Source organism: Rhinatrema bivittatum, chromosome 4, assembly GCF_901001135.1.
Source record: "Rhinatrema bivittatum chromosome 4, aRhiBiv1.1, whole genome shotgun sequence".
Classification (NCBI taxonomy): domain Eukaryota; kingdom Metazoa; phylum Chordata; class Amphibia; order Gymnophiona; family Rhinatrematidae; genus Rhinatrema; species Rhinatrema bivittatum.
The window spans coordinates 456,136,249-456,159,630 of record NC_042618.1 but is presented as its reverse complement, the minus strand read 5'-3'; the positions used below and the strand labels follow the sequence as shown (position 1 = coordinate 456,159,630).

Sequence of the window (23,382 nt, the reverse complement as noted above, 5' to 3'; positions counted from 1 at the left end):
TTTTGATGAATGACCCTGTATGTAAGATAGCTGGATAAGTAAAAGAGAAGCACTAGCTAAGTGGATAAGTAACACAGAAGAAAAGCTAGCATTTGCATTTAAAGACTTATCTGGTTATCTTACTTATTCAGCAATGTAATGCTTTTTAAGACTTATCTGGATAAGTAAAAAATTATCCAGATGTGGCAGTTATCTGCTAAGCATGTGTGTTTGCGATCCTAATTTTAATCATTTACATGAAGAAATTTAACTTGCGTATTTCCTTTAGGACTTGTTGGCTTTTATGCGTGTACATTTTCAAATTTGCACGTGAAGGAAATTACCAGTTAAACCAATTAAGTCCATCAGTTTTCCCAGTCTATCTTTGGGTCATCAAGACCCTCCTGACTCTTCAGCCTGTTCTCCCCCAGTTTACCTAGACCCCTCACCCAGTCAGCATTTGCCTATAAAGAATTATATTCTGACTCACACCTAATTAGCAGGTGTAAACATGCACAAGTAACAGCCGTATGCATGTTGCATCTTCAGGTTTTAAAATAGCACCTCATGCACGTAAATGTTGGTCCAACCCCAGAACCCCCTTGCCCGCCCCATTTTTATATAAGCAAATTTATTTGTGCACCATTACTTATGCATTTATGTTTGAGGTTTATAAAATAGCACTTGCACCAATATGAACCATTTGTGAGAGCATGTGCTCATTTTTAAGTGTGCAACTCTTTTAAAATTCACCTTTAAATGGGCTAATAGAATGGATGATCCCATTTAACATTTACTAACAGCAATTTTTAGCATGTGACTTTGTCTTTGTGAATTTTGATGCACTTTAATACATTGGCTTCTAAAATAGAATCCAATCATTCCTGAGTACAGTTTGGGTGCTGTCTCTGGAAAACACAATTTTAATGCTTCAAACAAACAAAATGTGCAAATGAACACGAACAGCAGAAGATATTCTTCCTGCAACATTTTTTCTTGCGTTGCAGAAAAGATAATCAGGGGGCTAGTTAGTCATCTTATCTGTGTCCTGCAGAAATATTCTTTGAAAATGTAATAGCAGGGGCCATCATGGACACTCCATTCAAACCTATAAATAAAGCCCTCACCTTGGCCAAAAAAAGTCATCTTGTGAGAATCCTTGTGCATGTCCATTCAGTTCAGTGAGAGTCTTCATACAGATTAAATTTATTCCTGCCTCAGGCAGGGCAACAAACACAATCAATCTTAATGAAGGCAGAATAAGTGGGACCCAAAAGGGACTGCATCAGCTAGGCTAGAATCTTTTTGTCTGAAACATGGTAGGAGCACAAGATGGCGCCGGCCATCCATTGCTCCTACCATGTGACAGGGGCCAACCAATGGCACCGGTAGCTCCTGCGACATAGTGAGGGCAAAGGCTATCGGCGCCATTTTGAATACTGGCAGCCGACAGCCCAAGTGCAGGAGATCGCGCCAGGACCCTGCTGGACCACCAGGGACTTTTGGTGAGTCTTGGGGGGGTCAGGAGGGTGGGGGTGTAGTTAATTAAATTTAAAGGGTTGGGATGGGGGGGGGGGGTTTGGGAAACAAATACATACGTAATTAATGAACGGATCAGGGTACCCCGAGAATGGATGCAATGGATTTGGCTCCCCACGAATACGAATACTGAATGGGATGAATCTGTCTCTGCTGCACATCCCTAATGCCCAGGGCACCATGCTACAAGGGGCAACAATAACCTAAGGTTACCACCAACATTGTTCCCTGTGGTGCGTGCATGTGTGGCCAAGCAGAGTTCCTTAAGAAGCCGTGTGTGCCACACCTCAGGCCTTTCAAACTCAGATCTGGAGCCGGAGGAGGGAACCCGTGCCACTGTTGCCACTGCTCTTTCCTGTCAATGCTGGCCCTGCAAGCATGCTCAAAACTCATGGGCTGGCACTTTCTGCATGCTGATCTTGTGCATCACATACCCAAAATGCAGGAAGTGCCATCCCCCCAGTTTTGAATGTTTGCAGGGCTGGCAGAAAGTGGGAGGAACGATGGCAGCAGCTCTGCCACTAAATAGTTATTTTGCTTGGGGAGGAGGCAGGTGTGGTGGTAGCAGTGGGATTGGCTGAGGGATGCAAGGAAAGGAAACTGGGAAAGAGGACGGGAAATGCAGAAGACATAAGCGAGGGATAGGAAGAGATTTAAAGGACAGGGGAGAGGATAGTGGGGATGGAGGGTTAAGAGCCCAGAGAGAGGATACTGGAGTAGAGTAAGAGGTAGGGGAAAGGATTCTGAGGGAGGGAGGCAAGGGCAGATACTGGGGGAGGGAGTAAAAACATGAGAGAGTTTGCTGTGGGGAAGGGTGGGGTGACAGAATTAGAGGCATGGGGTGGATGCTGGGGGGGGAAGGGGTAAAGAGGCAGAAAGGGCAGATGCTGGGGGAAGAAGGACCTCTTATCCACCGCTCTCTAGTAGAGAAAGCTTGTGTTCACCCATTTTCCTGCTAATCCATGCCAAAGACTGGGGTGAGGGGTTCAACTTGGATGGAGGAGGAGGTCCCACCAGCGGTGATTTTTCTCCACCGTACCATCTACCCTGCAGCCAGCCCTGTTGTCACCAAAGAGTGACTTTTAGAATCTCTACCACTACCACCCTGGGTCCAAAGGAAGTCTTCTGGGTTCAGTGAATAAGATCTCAGATATCTTTGAGAGGGATCGTTCAGAAGACCAAATATCTCTGTAGACAGTTTTCTGATTTACTTTTCCCATGATTTATCCCACCTGGTTTTTATTTACAATGTCATTTCTTAGCACTTTTAGCACCTGATTCCCTAAGAAGTTTTGCCATAAACATAGAATGGGAAAGAAGTCTTTGTAAATCAGGCCCTTAAGATTAATACAAATTTTTTCTGTTACCATAAATTAAATAGAGGGTGATTTTAGGCCATAATTATGTGTGCTAATCACATGACCTGGTGCATGGGTGAAAATTACTAAATGCTTAAGCAGATGCTGAAAACATATTAGATTCTCTATTTTTAAAGTGAACAAAATAAGGACTCAGGCAACTGATTGAGCTGTACACAAATCAGTCTCTTACACATGTATAGTTTGAGAAGAATTTCTAAATTCAAAGAAGTGCATATATATTAAAAAAATTAGATACTTAGCAAAAGAAAATAAATGCAGAATTCATCCAAGAGGTGGAGCATTGTTTTTTTGCTTTTTCAAAATAAGAGCCCTTGTGTGTTCACTGGAGACTTAAAATTGTGCAATGAGACAAGCAAAATAATAAAAACACAACCTGAGCATTTGAGAACTGAACGAAGTTTCACATTTAGCAGCAAATGCAATGCTAATTTTTCTATGGGAAAGAAAAAAGCAGAATAATTGTCGCAGATACAATACCACGTTCAATGAGAAGACTTGCGCCATGGAAGTTGGAGGCAGAGGCAGCATAGAACAGAGGGGAGCAATGTTCATTGTCATTTATATCCACCTCTGCACCAGAGTTGAGCAATAGTGCCAAAATGTCGTACAAGTCGTTTCGGAGAGCAGCCACATGCAAGGCACTGTCCAACAACACCAAGAGCAACAAAAAACAAAAAAAAAACAGAAACATATATGGATCATACATTGGGCTCACAATCTCTGCTTATCATACATTTATATAACTAATCAATTATCTATCAGGGATGTACATTTGCTTTAAATGAATGAATGAATCTTTTTGTAATGAAAAGTCTGTCTTCAGAAAGAACCAACAACAGACTTATCTGAAAATTTTCAGATACTCTCAGGTATTTTCAGTTTGTTTTAAAAAACAAGGGGCTTTCCTAGGGACACGCCTGCTATGTAGCTACCTTAACTGAGCAGGGGCCTTCCTAGGCCACTCTGTTCCCCTCACCACCTTGCAATAATCTAGGGCCTTATCTGGCCCCTCCACTCATTTTCCCACCCTCTTTATGACCATAAAGCAACACAGATGTAAACCCCCTAGGCATTGATGATACTATTGTGCCCACTCCACCACCCTCTATTAAAGTCAGACAACAGGGAGTAGAAGGTCTAAGGCATAGTCCCACTGTTTCCTGCAACAGATCAGGGATAGATGCTGTGGCAAAATCTTGAAAATTCTGGGGCACACTGACAAACATTTTATCTTTAATTTTAAACTATAAAAATAAAGTAGTTTCCAACCTTGCTTGTGTCTATATAATTTATTTCTTTTTATGGGTTAAGGAAAAGGGATATCAAGTATCAATACATGGAGGATATTTTAGGAGTGGGAAGAAAAGGAGAAGGTGAGAGGACCAGGGACAGGAAGAGGACGGGAGGAGGATAGGGATGGGGTGAGGAGAAGGTGAGAGGACTGGGGATGGGGAAAGAGGACCAGAAATGGAGAGGATGAGAGATAGGGAAGATTCAGAATTTTGCATTTGGGAGGAGGGAGAGGGAAGGAGCTTCTGAGAGTGGGGAGAGGATAGGAGGGGTAGGGGGATGGTTTCCAGGAACTAGGAAGAAGGGGGAGTTTGGAAAGAGGATCTGGGAGAGAGAATCTAAGATCTAGGGAGAGAGGATCTGAAATGTGATGGTGGGATGGGGAGAAGGCAGGTGCTATTACTGTCCTGTGGTCCTACTGCCTCTTACATCTTCTCTCTAATTTCCCATTTAATATGACATACAAACACACCTGGCACAAATCCCTTCTTTCTCTCACAAACTGCTTCCTCCCCTGTTTTACTTTATTTATTTATTTATTTTATTTATTTATTTATTAATTTCTATACCGGCTTTCACGACCAAAGGTTGCATCAAGTCGGTTTACATTTAACAAGTCGTGTAATAAACATAGAACTAGGGTAATTGAACTGGTGCAGAAAATAATAGTTACAATGAACAAGGAAATTACCAACTGGGATAGGAGGAAAAAAGAGAAAAGGGACAGGAATATTTACATAGTAAAACGCATTTACAGTGAATATTTACATAGTATGCAATAAAGGATCTGTGTCAAGAGGATGTCGGGAGCTAAATGCAGTCAAGGACGGGGAGGGGTATGGGCTGGTGGGGTTTACACTAGGATAGAGGGAAGAGGGAGGTGACAGATGGTGGTTGAAAGGGAACCTGGATCAATCTGAACTCTGGTAGGCTTTTTTGAAAAGCCAGGTTTTTAGTCTTTTCCTAAAAGTAGGTAGGCATGGTTCCTGGCGAAGCTCTGAAGGGATGGAGTTCCATAGGCGCGGTCCTGCTGTGGATAGAGCTCTGTCTTCGAGAGATTTGTGTTGGAATGTTTTGGCTTTTGGAACATGAAGTGATTCTTTGTAGTGTTCTCTAGTTGGTCTGACAGAGGTGTGTTTCTTGAGTGGTATTTGTAGATTTAATGGTGCGAGTTGGTGTATGACTTTGAAAATGATGGTAATAGATTTGTACATGATTCTGTAGTGAATGGGAAGCCAATGAAGGGTTTTCAAGATGGGGGTGATGTGGTCGAATTTTCTAGAGTTGGTCAGAATTCTGGCGGCTGTATTCTGCACCATCTGAAGGGGTTTTGTATGAGCGGCAGGGAGACCTAGTAGAATAGAATTACAATAATCCAGCTTTGAGAAGATTATTGCTTGTAGAATTGTTCTAAAGTCTTGTGAGTGGAACAGTGGTCTGATTCTTTTGAGGATGTATAACTTGTGAAAACAGTCCTTGGTTGTTTGGTTTATGAATGATTTAAGGTTTAGGCGGTTATCGATGATTGCTCCTAGGTCTCTTACGTGCGAGGTTTGCAGGTTGGCTGGTAGGTTTGTGGTGATGTTGTTGTTTTCGGGTGCTATAATGAGGAATTCTGTTTTTGAGGCATTTAGAATAAGGTTAAGACTGTTGAGGAGGAGTTTGATTTCAGTCAGGCATTTGTTCCAGAATTCTAATGTGTTTATAATGGATTTTTTAATGGGGATTACGATCTGTACGTCGTCTGCGAATAGGAAGTGTTTCAAGTTTAGTTTAGTGAGGAGGTGGCAGAGTGGGAGCAAGTATATATTGAAAAGGGTGGGGGAAAGAGAGGAGCCCTGTGGAACCCCTAGTGAAGATGGATGGTACTGAGATTCTTTGTTGTGGATTTTAACCTTATATCCTCTGTTTTCCAGAAAGGTTTTGAACCAGTTCTGTGCAGTGCCTTGCACTCCGATGTTTGCCAATTGGTTTAGTAGAATGTGGTGGTTGACCGTGTCGAATGCCGCCGAAAAGTCAAGTAGAATTAGAAGGTAGGCGTGTCCTTTGTCTAAGCCGGTTAGGAGGAAGTCTGTGAGGGAGAGTAGAAGCGTTTCCGTGCTTGCTGCTCTGCGAAATCCAAATTGGTTGGGGGACAGTATTTGGTGATCCTCAAGGTAGTTGGATAATTGTGTGTTTACTAGTTTCTCCATGACTTTTGCTATGAACGGGAGGTTGGAGATGGGGCAGAAATTACTGGGATCATTGGTGTTAAGGTTTGGTTTTTTGAGTAGAGGTTTGATCGATGCCATTTTGAGGTCCTCTGGGTAGATACCCTGGGCTAGGGAGCAATTAATTATGTCAGCTAGGGTTTTGGAAATAGTGTCTGGGATTAGCAGGAGAATTTTTGTGGGGATTTGGTCGAATGGGTGAGTTGATGGTTTCATTTTCTTCAGAGCCTTTTGAATTTCCACAGTAGAGATGGGATCGAAGTAGTTGAGCGTAGAGTTTTTGTTTGGGTGGAGATATGATGAATTGAGTGATGGATTATGGTTTGGTGTCAACTGTTTGAGCAGGTCGGAGATTTTTCTATTGAAGTAGTGAGCCAGTTCGTCTGCTTTAGTCTGTGCTGTGTCCATAGGGATGTCTGGAGCCAAGGTTTTTGTGAGATTGGAAACATAGTTGAACAAAGCTTTCGAGTCAAATATGAGGTGGTGGATCTTACTGGAGTAGTAGTCCCTTTTGGATTTCAGTGTACTGTTTTTGTAGAGGTGTAGGGTGCGTTTGTATTCAGCTAGTGATGCAGGTGACGGGGATTTTCTCCATTTTTTTTCCTTCTGTCGTAGAGACTGTTTAAGTTTTCGTAGTTCCTCATTGAACCAAGGTTGCCTCTTTGTTGCCTTGTGTTTAATATGTTTTGTTGTTAGAGGACATAGTGTGTTTGCTATAGATTCAGTTATTTTAGACCAGGATAGTATGGCTGTGTTGGGAGTGGTGGTGTCGATGCTGGATAGATCTGGGGCTAGGCACTTTGCGAGTTGCTCAGAGGGGCATGTTTTTCTGTATAGGAATGATTGAGGTGGGAGGGGGGGTTGGTTATAGGTCGGTTTTGACAATGAGAACGCAGCGGAGATAATAGAATGGTCTGACCATGGAACTTTGTTGCATTCCGGGTGTTTTGGGAGGTCAATATCGGTGTTAGTAAAGATAAGGTCCAATGTATGACCCGCTTTGTGGGTAGGTTCGTTAATTTGTTGTTTGAAACCCAAGGCTGTCATGGCCGTTAGGAAGGCTTCGCAGTTGGGGGAGAGAGGAGACTTATCCACGTGTAGATTAAAGTCTCCCAGGATAATGGCTGGTGCGTCTAAGTTTAGATGGGTTGCTATGATTTCCAGAATAGGGGAGGTATTGGATTCTAGGATGCTTGGGGGGGCGTAGACTAAGAGAATTTGCAGAGATTTCTTTCTTTCACAACAGACACAACAGATTTCTTTCTTTCACAACAGACACAACCCAATAATCCCCTACTCATCCCCTCCTAATCTCCCCAAAATGAGCACGCTTTGCTCTGTCTGCCTCAGATTTACCTCCTTTCCTCATGACCCTGAATGACAGGAGGGGAGGGGCTTCATTAAGGAGAAAAATAGAAAAATCACTTTTCTTTGCTCTGCTAAGCCTGCTCTAGGTTCACTAACACCCCCCCTCCCCCCGCTCTCTGCACAATGCCTAGGAGGAGAGGGGCTGGATCAGGAAGCAGAGGGAGCTGTTCTCTGCTGAGTGAGATTCAGCATAGCTGGAAGGCAGCAAATCTTCAGCCAGCCTGCTGCCATCAGATTTTTCCATCCTAGGCACAAGCCTATTGTATATATTGACAAAACCAGGCTTAGCTGTAAAGCAAGCTTTATGAACGTAAAGCCTGTTTTACAGCTATATTTCTTTAGGACTGTAAAACAAAATGGTGCGAGTCAGACCTGAAACTGACCTCATTTTTATATAGAAGTTGTAAAGTATACCTGTAAGGACCCTATGCAAAATATAGCCCTTTTTGTTTCTATATATTTTCCTTTTCCTTTCTGAAGTTAAAAGATTGAATCCATTTCAATTAACGTTTGCTTACAGATGTTTCCTGTGAAATAAGGACATACCCAGATCCATTTCTTAACTTAGAAGAAAACAGGAAACTGAAGAGGAGGGGTAGAATGGGTCAGTAAGCTATATCTGAGTTTAGCAGTGTTAGATATCACTCAAAAATTATATTATAGCAGGTATGATTTGCCAGTATGAAATAGACAAGAATATGAGATCTATATAAGATTTAGGCACAGGAAGATGTCCAAACAAGTAATTACAGATATAAAACTCAGTAAAATAGTGTAGACATTGTACTTAACAGGCCATGATTACCAAAAAGGTCTGACATTGACAGCCTTTCCATCCAAACAGATTTGAAATGAACTCTAGCCAATTGATAAGAACTTGCTGATAGTGTAGAGTGTCCCTCTGACTGTCATAACGCTCATCATACCTAATGAGATATTTGGAAGGCCAATTAATCAGATGTCTGTGAACTGGCTAACCAATGAAAGAGGTCTAACACCAGATATCAACTACTTATGAACCAGATACTGATGATGACAAGATAACTTCTATCTACAATGCCTGCATGCAAAATCATCAGCACAGAAGCCTATACCAAGAAAATGGCAATGGACAACAGGAAGTACATACCCTGCTAAAGACTTAGATTTGGCCAGACTTATAAAGCAGCTAAACTTCAGGTGATATCTTTGATGGGGAAAACAACTTTAGGATAACAACTTTAAATAGTAAGCTTTGTTAATAAATTTTGGGTGAATTCCTATTTTTAATTGATAGCCCAGAGCTAAAAGGGTAATTGGAAAGGGTGGGGGGGGGGGGGGGGTCACATAGCCTATAATTTGTACATGGTTACAAATCCTGAGAGGTGGAGGGGTCCCACTAAGGGTTAACCCATTTGAACAATTATAGATAACTAGCCTGGAGATTAATTTGGTGAACAAAGAAGCCAAGATTTTGAGATTAGGCTTCTGATTTGCATTTTCTGCATTTATATCCTTGAAGCTTAGAATAGCATGTTTACAAATGTTGTCTAGAAAAGAAGGTAAAATTAATGGGCAACAACTGGAGAGACTAATGATAAAAAAGCCCCTTCCAACAAACAATTGAGGAAGGAGTTAACAATTTTTACATCCATAAAGTAAGAGAAATAATATACAAGTTATTAAACTCACAGAGTAATATTTATACTGTGTGGTGTTTTTTGTTCAGTGAGAGAGAGGGAATGTAGCTTCTGTTATATTCAGTGACATTACTAGCTTTATTTGCTTGTGTTGTAAGAATTACACTTTAAAATGGTTTATAGTCTGTATATTGCCAGGAAAACTCTGCTAATAAAACTTGGGTGTATTCTATCTGTGCCTGATAGTGTGTCTTCTCTACTAGTTTACAGAGTCCATGGGGCAGGAGCAACTGGGCATCACTCCATCTCATTTCTTCATGAAAGACACTCATGGAAGGAATAAGTGGGGGCCTGTTGGAGTCATTTTTTGTTACTTTTGCTGAGGATGTATATAGAGGTTAGGCCATATGGATTCAGAGTTTTCACCCAGACGTTTGAAGACCTCAGGTCAACCTCTGAGTGAACTCTTATTTACTGTCTTGCACTGTGAAATGTTTATGAACAGGCAAGAGTCTGTTTATTTAGTTATTCCACTAAGTCTATGATGAGAAAGCTAGCAATTAACTTGTAGTAAAGCCTGAGAGAGAACGTGAAGGCCACACAGCTGTGCCTGAAATTTAATATGAATTCAGAGGGATGGAATGCCACTGCTTCCACAAGTGTTTTGTAGTGTATAAGGAGAGATAGCGAGAGAGTAAGAGAGAGAGAGAGAGAGAGAGAGGAGAGAGCCCTGGAATTGGTGGTACAGGCTGATCCTATGGATATGTAAGCTTCTTATATCTATGTAGCAATTGTTAGTATCTACCATTACTTCTTCTGCGTAATCTGATTTTATTTGTTCTATCCTCCTATTGCTCAAATAAACTCACTTCCCTAAATAAATTTAATAAACCCAAGGTAGATGCACTTAATACCCTTGCCCTTTACCTAGTCACCGAACACTACACCAGCAAGCATTAGGCTCGCCGGTTAATCCACCTTGCTTATATACTGAGTTAAACCCAGTTCTTTTGTATCCAAGTTTGATTACCCTGATTTAATGTAAGACATTCTCATGTCATGGTTATTGTTGGAATGTAAACCGACGTGATTGGTAACTACCGTATTTTTCACTCCATAAGACGCACTTTTTTTCCCCCAAAAGTGGGGGGAAAATGTATGTGCGTCTTATGGAGCGAATATAAAAAAAAACAAAACAAAAATCTAACAACCCCCCCCCCCTGACTCCCCCAAGACCTGCCGACTTAGTTTACCGCAACCCCTCACCCTCCTGACCCCCCCAAGTCCTGCCGACTTAGTTTACCGCAACCCCCCACCCTCCTGACCCCCCCAAGACCTGCCGACTTAGTTTACCGCAACCCCCCACCCTCCTGACCCCCCCCCAAGACCTGCCGACTTAATTTACCGCAACCCCCCACCCTCCTGACCCCCCCAGAAGACCTGCCGATTTAATTTACCGCAACCCCCCACCCTCCTGACCCCCCCAAGACCTGCCAAACGTCCCTGGTGGTCCAGCGGGAGTCCAGGAGCGGTCCGGGAACGATCTCCAGGGCGTGGGCCGTCGGCTGCCAGTAATCAAAATGGTGCCGACGGCCCTTTGCCCTCACTATGTCACTGGGACCGACCAATAGCAGCGGTCGGGAGGATGGGCTAGGGTGGGTGAAGAGGATCAGCATGAGGGCGGGGCTCAATATTTTAATAAATGGGAAGAGTTAGAAAAGGTTCTGTTTTTTGTTTTAAAACAAATTAAAAAAAAAAAACCAATGTAGGGTGGACCTGAAATGGCTGACCCCTGAAATTATTACCTATCTTATTGTGACTATCCTGAAAAACAGGCCTGTTTATGGCTCTTGAGGACCAGAACTGGCCACCCCTGTGCTATGAAGACAATCTGTTCTGGCAGCATTTGACTGCTAGATCAAGTAGATGATTTACTTGTGATAGATGCAAGTTCTTCATTTATTTATCATTAAACTTTGCTATGAAAATTTTTGTTAGATAGTTGTTACAAGTTCACTCTTTGTGAGTGTGATAAAATACAAAGATAAAAAGTATTCTGCAGGCCAGTGTTTCCCAAACCTTATTTGGAGATACACCAAGCCAGTCGGGTTTTTAGGATTGCCACAATGAATATGCATGAGATAAATTTGCATACTCTAGATCTCCCGTGTATGTAAATCTATCTCATGCATATTCATTATGGATATCTTGAAAATCTGACTGGTTAGATGGCCCTCCAGGAGACGGTTGGGATCATTGCTCCAAGCAACTCCAGGAAAAGGAGACACTGAGACCACTATGATGGCTGGAGTTGAAGATGTCTCACTGCCAGAATGGAAACCAATTTGCATAGCACAATTCAAAGGCACATTACTGGCAGAAACTGATCCTGTTTGAACAAAGGACGCAGGGATTGTTTGCTGGCAAATTGGAATCCCAATGGACTGGACTGCAGGAACAGCCCAGGACCTACCGCATTTCTTGATCACATTCAGCGGAAAAAACAGGATAGCAGCAGAATAAGAACATAAAAACATAAGACATTGCCATGCTGGGTCAGACCAAGGGTCCATCAAGCCCAGCATCCTGTTTCCAACAGAGGTCAAACCAGGCCATAAGAACCTGGCAATTACCCAAACACTAAGAAGATCCGATGCTACTGATGGAATTAATAGCAGTGGCTATTCCCTACGGGGTAGATTTTTAAAGTTATGCGCGGGCGTAGATTTGTTCGCACAACCTGGAGCGAACAAATCGACACCCGATTTTATAACATGCGCGTGCTGCCACGCGCATGTTATAAAATCCAGTGTCGGCGCATGCAGGGGGGTGCATAATTGTGCAACTTGCATGCGCCAAGCCGAGCAGCCTCCTCTGTTCCCTCTGAGGCTGCTCCGAAATCAGAGCGGCCTTGGAGGGAACTTTTTTTCTGGCCCCCTCCACCTTCCCCTCCCTAACCCACCCCCCAGCCTAACTAAATCCCCCCCCAACTTTGTTCAGAAAGTTACGCCTGCCTGATGCGCCATTCCCCGGCCCAGGGGCTGGTTCGGAGGCCTCAGCTATGCCCCCGGAATGCCCATGGCCAGCACCACGCCCACAGCCCCACCCCCGGAATGCCCCCAAATGCCGCGCCGCCTCCGACATGCCCCCGACATGCCCCGACACGCCCCCAAGCAAAGCCCCGGAACTTATGCGCATCCGGGGCTTTGCACGCGCCTGCGGCCTACGCAACATAGGCACACCAGCGTGCAAGTCCCCTGCACGCGGAAATCCGGCTGGATTTACGCTCGCAGGGCTTTTAAAATCTGCCCCGAAGTAAACTTGATTAATAGCCGTTAATGGACTTCTCCTCCAAGAACTTATCCAAACCTTTTTTGAACCCAGCTACACTAACTACACTAACCACATCCTCTGGCAACAAATTCCAGAGCTTTATTGTGCATTGAGTATAGTCCTTATGTATGCAACCTTCAATATGCCATCGTGGATTCTCCTGTTTTGATTCATTGAAGGGAAGTTTCCAACTGAATTTCATTTTTTTTGGAAGAGGGGGATTTCTGTGTTTAATTTTTTTTTAATTCATTTCAGGAAATTGCATGCACTACTTGAAATAGTGCACACTATTACCGAATACTGTGCAGTAAACTATTCACAAACAGTGAACACTATTTGCACATTGTGTGTTCTATTTGCATATAGTGTGCACTATTTGCCATAACAAAAGAAATGAAAAAAAAAAGTTTGTCGGGATTTTTTTTTGTTTAGTTTGAAAACAAAATAAGGATGTTTCATTGTTATTTTCATTTTGTTTTCAAACAAATGCAAATCCCTACACCATGTGGATAGGGTAGCTCTGCTGTGCTTTGTTCATCTCCTTTATCTCTAAAAAGGCATTTTTATTTACATTCGTAACTCTTAATACTGAAGCTGCAGCAATGTGAAATGTGTCCTTTAAAAACTGAGAAGTATTGACTTCATAGCACCACTGATGTATCTTTCCATCCATAATCCAGATAGATAGTACTGATTATCTATTGCTTTATCCAAAATGTCAGCTACATAAGCTATTCCCATGGGAAGTATTGGAGGCTTTTGGAAGGGTCAGTTGACAAAAGGATGTTATCGATGTACCTTATCCATGCACCAACACTTTTGGATTTCTCGTGTCAAAAAGAATTTCATGACATTATAAAATATTGCCATTTGATTGCAACTTGTGATATGAGCAAGGGAAGGCTTTTTTGGATGATAGTAACTAGGATTTAAATATCAGGTGCCCAGGTTTACATCATCACAGTCTTTGTAGGAAATATTTAATCAATTCATTGTCACATAGCCCATGAACTGTGATAAAGATGAAGGGTAGAAAGCACCTGCAACAAAATTTCCTCCTATCTTTTGGTTCCCACAAAGCCACATATCTCTTAACTTCCTTCTGTATATTGTTTTCCTTACTGACTACCTACAGGGATCTCTCATAGCTTGAAGTGTCTGATCTCACCATGCTTCTGGCCATGTTGCACATTTCCAGTTGGTGAAACCTAATACTATAATTTTGGATACTTTCAAGAGCACTTTGGTTTCTTTAGAGATCTCTATTGCTTCATTAATTTGTACTAATCTAGGATTTCATCAAACCTTGCAAGCTAATCAGAATTCCCTAGAAGTTTCTCAAGTTAAAATCTGTGCCTTAAAGAAACGGGCAGACACTACTGAGTCAGTTTAAGCTGAAATCTCAAAGGCAAATTTGTCAATTCAGAGATTAGAAAATTTGGAGAATGCTGCCAGGTATTTGAATCTACACGTGCTCAGTTTTCCAAGGCTGAGCTTAGGAACTCCTATTGAGATTTTTAAAGATTATCTCTTGAAAATTCTTACTATTCCAGCTGCTGCATTTCCTCCCATTGTGAAAGCTTTTTTCATACCTCCCAATTCTGAAGTAAGAGTAAATCCAGATCTTCAACCAATGGAACATACAGACGTTTTAAATTTGTCTGAATATTTGGAAGGATCTGCTGGACTGGGAATATCTACTAGAGGGACATTATTGATAGTTTTTGCTTTTTCTCAAGACCGAGATACTATTTTGAAATTTTACTTTAGGCACAGATCTGTTTGGACAAAAGATCTGGATGTTTCCAGTCTTGTCCAGGGTAACCCAAGATCACAGTAATAATTTTCTTTCAATGAGTTCTGAGGCTGTAGCCCTAGGTACTAGATGCTTGATTAGATTTCCTTGTATTTTGAAGATGCTAAGTATATTTTCTTTGAACCTGAGCAGTTGCACAATTTTCTTGATTCTAAAAAACTGCCATAGGGAAACTAGAAGTTAGATTGATTATATATCTGCTATATTGAATGTGTACACCCACTAACCTTCCTTTGTTAGTTTTCTTGTTGGCTTATTTTCCTTTTGTTTTGGTTCGAAAACTATAGATTTTCCAATTTTGTGGTTTTTAATATAAATGCTATTTAAACTTGTTTTTTTCCCTTTAAAATAATTTTTTTAATATACTTTCAATTAATGGCATTTGATTTCTGTAGCAAGATTATCTTGTGAAAATATTATTAAAAGCCAATAAAAATAAAGTTAAGAAAATTAAAAAATAAAACAAAAATATTTTTGGCCTGAATATCACTAAGAACATAAGAACATGCCATACTGGGTCAGACCAAGGGTCCATCAAGCCCAGCATCCTGTTTCCAACAGTGGCCAATCCAGGCCATAAAAACCTGGCAAGTACCCAAAAACTAAGTCTAATCCATGCTATTGATGCTAGTAATAGCAGTGGCTATTTTCTAAGTCAACTTAATTAATAGCAGGTAATGGACTTCTCTTCCAAGAACTTATCCAATCCTTTTTTAAACACCGCTATACTAACTGCACTAACCAAGGAGTCATCATGAATCTCATGCCCTGGGATTCATCATTACAAAATGATGGCCCACAGGAAAAAAGGGGCAGGGAGCGATAGTGTGCAGCCGGCCAGATCACGATGGTGTGGTTTCACCCTCCACGGTGCGGCCACGTCACACCCTATTGCCTCCATAGCGCCACGGGAAAAGGTGGAGTTATTTCTCGAGGTGCTGCCAGCAATAATGTGTAAAATATTATCGCCCGCAGCGCTGCCAAGCCATAACCCCGCCCAAACCCCACCCACACTCCTCCCCTTCCCCTGATTTAAATAGTAGTGCCGCGATGCGTTCGGTATCACATGATTTAAGGCCTTATCGCGTGTGATAATGGCACATCGCAATTTGATAAATGACCCCGATGGTGACTAGTTTGTTTTGTTTTGTTTTTTTAAGAATCTTGAAGAGGAAGGAATATCAGCCTGGAAGGAACAGTCATGAGTGATAAAGTTCAGCAAGGTCACAGACTCTCCAGGTTCATCCATCAATCGTAAAGTCCCTGATCTTGGACTACCTGTTAAGCAGCTGGAATATTTCTCACAGGCTGGTCAGCAATTGAGTTTTACTCCCTTTATGTTAAATATTTTTAAAGGTATCCTAGTAAAAGCAATTTTGATTCTAATTTGGAAAAAGAAAAAGATCCTTGGGAAAATCCTCATTTTTGTATTCTGTTTTATTCATTTGAGTTATTTGGGGCCTCTCATACCTGGATATCATGCTACACTCTCAGAGGAAGATGGTAAGAGGGCAGATCTCTTTTCTTTGTTATTAGATGGACAGAGGATATCATTAGCAGCTAGGAGTTTGAGAGAAGCATGATTTAAAGATACAATACAGGTCTGAAGAGGCCTAAAAATCAGAATTTCATCTGTATTCTGTTACAATAACAACAAAAAATATCTTATTTCACCAAAGCCCATATAACATTATGGATTTACTCTCTACACTATTTCCTTTCTCTCTCTTTGATTTTTTAAGATGAATAATATAAAAGGAGGAAGTGGTGTCTGTCTGCAGCAGAGAACCAGACGGTTTATCTGGATTCTTCTCCTGGCAGCTCCACAGCTCCCAAACTGTTTCCAGCTGCGGAAAACTAGAAGGTTAATTTCCATACTTCTCCAAGAAGAGGACTCCTGAGGACACTGCAAGCTGTCTAGGCTTCAGTTCCATGGCCACCATACTGTTTCCAGCTGCAGAAAACTGGAAGGCTTCTTTCCATACGTCTCCCAGCAGCCCCAGCAGATGACACTATGAGCCATCTAGGTTTGAACTTTTACAGCCCCCACACTCCTAGCAACAGAGGCCCAGAAGGCTTATCCCAGCAGCCTTAGCAGAGGACTCTAGAGGATACCACAAGCAATCTAGGCTCCAGTTCCCATGGCCCGGCTTCCACATCTCCCTTCTTTCCAGCAGGCATGCGCAGCTAGACCACTTCCTATACATTTTCAAAAAGAGATTTATTTATTTGATACAATAACAGGGAGTTAGTTCAAAACAAGGGTCAATAAGGTGTGTAACTGAGTAGTTTTAAGGAGATTAATGTTCGTCTCTAGAGGATCACTGACAAATATAAAATAAATCAATAGATTCAAAGTACTTTAGATTGGAAAATAAAAGTAGGTAAGATGCAAACAAATATATAAAAAAGGATAAAGAATCCAGTTAACAAAAGAAAAAAATACATATATTGCATTAATCGTATTAGACCACAAACACTGGGGAAAAATAGAAAAAGACCCTGAGAGCACACGTCAGATATGTCTATAGTGAATTAATTTAAATGTAATAAAAATAAAGTTACATAAAGTACTTTAGATTAGTTTGAACATTCTTACTCTTATAGAAAATTTAAATTGCTGACTACTGAAGAAAATTAAGATGCAGACAGTAGTCCAGCAGTGAGAGGGGACTATCTAGTCTTATGCACTGAGGAGTACATTTTTAAAAGTGGACGCCTCCATATGCTTGCAGTTCCCAGGCCATGCATGTGCACATGGATGCGCCTATTTTATAACATGCACGCGTCCATGTTTCCTCCTTCTCCCCTCTCCTCCCTTCTCCTCTCCTCCCCGACCCCTAAACCCACTTAATTTTTTTTTTGTTTTTGAACTTACCCGCTCGATGGAGCAGGAGCAAGTTCCACGTGCCAGCAGCCGGCTGGCATGCGCATCACCGGGACAGCGTAAAACGCGCTGCCCAGGCCGGCCCCCGCCCCACCCAGAACCCGCCTCCCTGCCCACCCCTTTTAAACAACCCGCCACTTCTGCGCGTACTGATAGATACGCGCGTGACCAGGCCGTTTTGAAAATGCGCTTGACATGCAGGTGGCCCGGCCAAGCGCATGTCTGCCAGTATTGGCGCGTGCTGGCATATTACAATTCCCCCATGAGTGCACAAGTAGGATTATCTAGCAGTTGGTGAGAGGCTGTACGTGTGTACTCCGTGCAGAGAACTCCCAGCCCGCAGATAACGAGTCTGATATCGTGAGGCAATAGTGGCTGGGGGCTTGAGCTGGTGGGGGAGGAGGGCTGTGATGTGGCTGGGGGAAGGGGCTCAGCCTGGATGGCGATCTGTGTGGGGCTGGGGGATGGGCTTGACGTAGAGGTGCTGGCTCGTGGAGTGCAGGCTATGCTGAGGCTGCTGGGGGGGGGGATGAGGTCAGGCTATGTTGGGGTTCCACGGGTGGAGGTAGACGGTGCTGGGGCTGCAGGGGGAAGGGCAGGAAATAAATAGGAACCTGTAGGGAATTTCCGTGGGTGGTTGCGCTGCATTTGAGGCTGGGGGTGGCAGGGGGAGGCTAGGCTGAGGCTGTGGGGGTGGGAGGCAGCCTGTGATGGGGCTGAATAGGCTGTACTGAGGCTCAGAGTGGGAGGGCAGGCTGTGCCAGGGCAGGGGCATAGAGCAATTCATAGGGGTCTGCAGGGAATTTCCATGGATATCAGCTAGTTTAAGATGATTTGTGTAAGACTCAGTGAATTACTTTTTGATTAAATGAAAGATAAAGTTGATGCCTTACATATTAAAGATTAAATAAATCTTTCCTGCACCATTTTGTAAAACCGAAAACAACAAGAGACAGAGCAAGAATAAGAAGACTTTTGGCAAATTAAAGACAACCCACTTCCTCAGAGAGACCTGTCCCCCCCTGATGTGGTAGGTATAAGTTCTAGGATTGTTGCCTTGGAGGTTTCTTGGCTGCGATGATTGAGATGAAAATGTCTGGTGGTTATGGCAATGCACAAGGAGCCAGGAGACCCAAGTTCAAATCCTGCCCTGTCACTGGCAGTTGCTCTGAGCTTGAGCAAGTCACTTTATCTCCTGTTGTTGGATAGGACTTCCAAACCCCCCCCTAATTTATTATCCTTCCTTCCCCCCTGTTAGCCCCAACCCTTAAAACCCAGATAAGTAACCTAGGTTTTTTTTTGTTTCTGCACTTTCACGCCATCCAGCGCAGTAATAAAGTTACCCAGCAGGGGGCCCCGGCGCGCAGCTGTATGCATAAGTATTTACGCACACATCGTTTGGCCTTTCCCTGACACGCCGACGCCCTGCCCAGACCGCGCCCACGCCCCACCCCTTTTTCTAAACATTTGATTTGCGCTCGTACATGGGCGCGTTTTAAAATCTGCGCAGTGCGCCCCGGCCCAACCTATGTGCGTATCTCCCGGCTTCGACATGCATAGGGCTTTTAAAATTCTCCTATAAGAATTCTTCCGAGCAGTGATTTATTATACTTGCATGTAATTAGTTGTATGGCTTCCTTGGTTACTGAACCATATAAATACTGACTTATAATGACAGCAAGGGGTCAAGTGAGTACCAGTGTTACTATACGTGCAACACAAGTTTGGGAAGGAGCAATAAGAGGCAGGAGTAAGTGTACACAAAAAGACAATTCCTTGCACTACAAAAAATTTCACAAGGACTTTCACTGAGAAAATACACTTTAACCATGAGATTTAAGGCAGAAATCTTTCCTGTGTATAGTCAAAAATCTGTCAACTGTTTACAAAAAATAAGTGAAAATGCAATGGAATATCTAGGAGAAATGGAAAAAAAAACTAGATGTTTTCTTTCTAACACTAAAAAAAGAGACCACATCACACCAACCCTCATCGAGCTCCACTGGCTACCAATCCAATCACGTATCCTGTTCAAAACACGTATCCTGTTCAAAACACTATCCCTTATCCACAAGAGCATTACTAATGAAAACCTCCACTGGCTCTACCCCCCCTCTCCTTCCTCGCTCCTCCACAAGACCCACCCGTCCCGCCTTTCAAGGAACACTCCGCACTCCCTCTATTAAACCCTACAAACTAATCTCCACAACGAAGAGGGCCTTTTCCCTCGCCTGCCCCACCCTTTGGAACTCCCTCCCTCCAGATCTGCGCACAGAGACATCCACCCCTAAATTCAAAAAGAAACTAAAAACATGGCTCTTTCTACAAGCCTACCCGTCCGCCAATCCCTCCACATGATTGTTAGCTGAAATCTTTGTGACTTTGCTCTCAGATTATTTCTTGTAAATTTTTGTAAACTAGTTTTCCTCTTTTGGTAATTGTTTCTTGTTTTCTGTTAACTATAGTTACCGTTCCACGTAAAGGCCTCGCCTATTAGTTCTAAGTTAATTGTAAACCAATACGATGTGCAAACGGTTGTCGGTATATAAAAAAATGCCAAATAAATAAATGTTTGGGAAAAAATAGCATGAAAATAATTAGCTATAAATAGCATCCATCTACAAGCATGAGGCAAAATCTTAAGGCAAAAAGCTTTTCTTTTTCATGAATATTTTGCCAGGGAATAAACACTGCAGTCTTTGCTCCTTTTCTACTTTGTTGCAAAAAGTCACACATTTTTCATAAGAAGCATATTTAGAGTCATGAGGAAGAGAAAAAGTACAGCTGTACCCATCCAGTGGCTTCCCTGCCCCTGCTTACCCCATATATACAGAATACACGTGCAATTATACTTACAGAGGTAGACATTCAATAAAACAGGTTCATTTTAACCAGATAACTTTGTCTGGATATGCAGCCGCAGCTAACTGGCTAAAGTTGCAAACACAAATCTGATTAAATTGGATTTAGATCAGCCATTTGTGCATACAGAGCTGTCCGCACAAATCTTAGCTAGATATCTGAAAACCTTTTCTGTCCAGCTAAATATGTGCATACACCAATGTTTGCACCAACAGATTTTAGCAGGTCAGAAGATGGGGGGGGGGGGGGGGGGATTTTGAACCGGTTACATTTGTGCGGTTAAAAGCTCATTTTCACCACATAAATCTTTTTAATATTGACCCCCGCAGTGATTAGTAGAGCAACTGTTTTGTTTAGTGGATGCACTGGTGTTTTTCTGCCAGGTCGTCGACCTAGAACTTTTGGTTGCTGACCTGGAAGCTTTTCAAACTTGCTTCTTTTGTTCCCATTGGGGAAAAGCAGCAGGTGGAGGCTGCCGCTGGCCTCAAACTTGGTACCTCTTATTTTAGAAGATCATCACTGAGTGGGCATACACATGCAGCTCGAACTGGGGAGAAACAAACTTATTGCATCGTTTATAGACATAGAATTATTTAGGCAATGGGAGAGAGATGGAGAAAACAAAGGATCGAGGTTGACCTGTAACGGCACAATAGGCAGGCACAAATGGGCAGATTTGGAAGACCCAAGTGGTTATCGTCTGCTGGAATTGTGCTTTGTTTCTATTTTCTTGTGAGTTCAGCTGATAAGTGAGGAAGTCCCCTGAGAGTTCTGATCTCCCCCAGTATATTTTAGCTGCTGCTTGCTTATTTGTATTCTCTGTCGGGGGAAAAAGGACACCGTGTAGACGAAGAACTCAATTCATCCTCCCTCGGGGCTTAGAAAACTTTTTGATAGACTGTTACTCGCCAGATCAGGGGAACAGAAATAATTGAAAAGGTCTGCTCACTGGTCCCGACAGCAAGGGAGAAAAACCCTCTTTGAACTGGGGTTTCAGGCCAGCTCACCCTCTCCAATACATGCAAAATTATGGGGGTCATTTTCAAACAGTTCTCACAGTTTAAACCTCCATGGGCAGATTTAAGGGGCATACTTTTCTCTGCATTTTCAAAGAGAAAGCACTCAAATACTTTCTCTTTGAAAATTCCTGTAAATGTATGTTCATTAAAAAAAACACCACTCCTGTACTTTGCACCATCTGTTTAGTGCGAGCAGCCGAGAGAGAGTAAATGTGTGTTTATTGAAAATGCCTTGTACATGTGATATTTTCAGCCCCCAAAGGAGCGCCCCTTTTAAATGCAGGCGAAAGTACATGTATTGTAAACACTGGGTGTACTTTTAGCTGGCCATTTTCCCCTGTGCAAAGAGCTTTGAAATTTGCCTTTCATTAGCTCCGTTACAACATGCCTGAGACTCCTTAGTTCTTTTTAGATGAGAAAAGCTCATCTCCCGACATCAGCAACTCCTGGAAATAGGCAAAGGAAATGCACAGAGCATAGTCAAGGCGTGATGACAGCATGATCTAAGGGCAAGAAACCAAAATCATTGTCTACAATTTAATCACTGGTGAGTCTCAGTGGAATACACTCAAATACTTATACAGCTCCCTAGAAGACTGGGAAAATGCCTTCAGCAAAATACCTAATGAGAATGGCTAACTTGAATAAGAAATGCAGCAATAGTTCACAGGGTCAGTGCAAGGAAATTAGGCACCCTAGGTGAACTCTTATAGTCTTGCACCCCTGTTGCCACGGTCAGAGAGGCTGGATTCAGGTATTCCCCCAACAGGAGCAGTTCAGGGTTTCTACAACAGAGCAAGGTCTGTCCAGCTACCCACCCCCCTCCTTAAATTGGGCCTGCAGGTTCTGGTGGCTGGCAGGACGTCTCTGGCATGGTGCATGGCTGGCTGGGGTCAGGACTGGCTGCAGTCAGGCAAGGCTGGAGTCTAGGCAGAGGTCAAGGCTGGCAGAGATCAAATAGAGGCAAGCTCCAAAGACAGAGTCAGCAACGAAGATCAGTCCAAGGAAGGCTGGCTGGGAAGGCAAGGCAAAAGCAGGATAGGGGAACAAGGCTGGGCAGGGCAGGAGCAGAGAGAGGCAAGGCAAGAACCAGGTAAAACATACAAGCAGGATCTAGGTAACACACATACAGGCAGGGGCAGGGTAAAACATGGGTTAAACTGTAACAGGGGTTCATGGCAGGTTCTAGATAGGCTAGACAGGCCACTGGGAGACCTAGCCAAGACAAAGATCAGACAGGGAACACAAAAACAGGGTAGGCCACTGGAAGGCCCACAGGAACAGAAAGGCCACTGAGCAACCCATAGTGAACTAGACAAACAGGCAAGGAACACTGGAAGAAACAGAACAATAAAAAAGGCCTGAACAAGCCTCACTGGAATATGGACAAAGCAAAGATATACAGACAGGTTTGGCTGTTGGGGGTCCTAGACTCACAGGAAAGAAGGGCCATGGGTAGACCCAAGGAAAGTAGATGGGCCACAGGAATGTCCAGACTGGACAAGGACAGGGCAAGGTATATACAGATACAGGTAAAGGATCCAATGGAAAGACAAGATAAATACAAGGCATGACAGGCAACAGACAAGGAGAGTCACTGGGAGGCCCAGACAAGGACTAAGGAATGAATAGGGAAAAGACAAGTCCAAAAAAAAAAGGCCTAAATAGGCCATAAAGGGAACAAGACAAGAAGGCCAAAAGGACCATACAGAAACAAAGCAAGGCAAGAAGACCAAAAGGACTACAAGGAAAAAGGCAAGGCAAGAAGGTCACAAGGAAACAAGGCAAGGCAAGAAATCTCTAAGGCCAAGCATATACAAGGCAAGGTAGGTTGGCTAAAGCAAGGAGCTGTGTTGACTAGATGATGAGGCCCAAAGGAATCTGTGAGGGAGGTTGTTATAAGGATGGTCTTGCTGCATCATGCAGCTTTCAAGGTGGAGACTAGAGCAGGACAGAACATGGCCCAGTGAGGACCCCTGCTGGCAAGGAGGCTGCCTAGCAGCCAAATTCGTGACACTCTCCCCTGGCCTTCCTACATACAAATAAAAAATATGCATTTATAATATTTTTACATGAAA

General features: G+C 42.9%; 1 protein-coding gene across 3 annotated transcripts in view; it reads right to left on the bottom strand.

Moving 5' to 3' along the window:
* The window catches only part of LOC115089116, a 378,685-nt gene that overhangs the window by 10,204 nt on the left and 345,099 nt on the right, over positions 1-23,382 (bottom strand). For all 3 annotated transcript variants that reach the window (XM_029597089.1, XM_029597088.1, XM_029597090.1), the window contains one exon: positions 3,378-3,541. In XM_029597089.1, the coding sequence (XP_029452949.1) occupies positions 3,378-3,541 (164 nt within the window). The remainder of the gene's footprint in view (positions 1-3,377; positions 3,542-23,382) is intronic.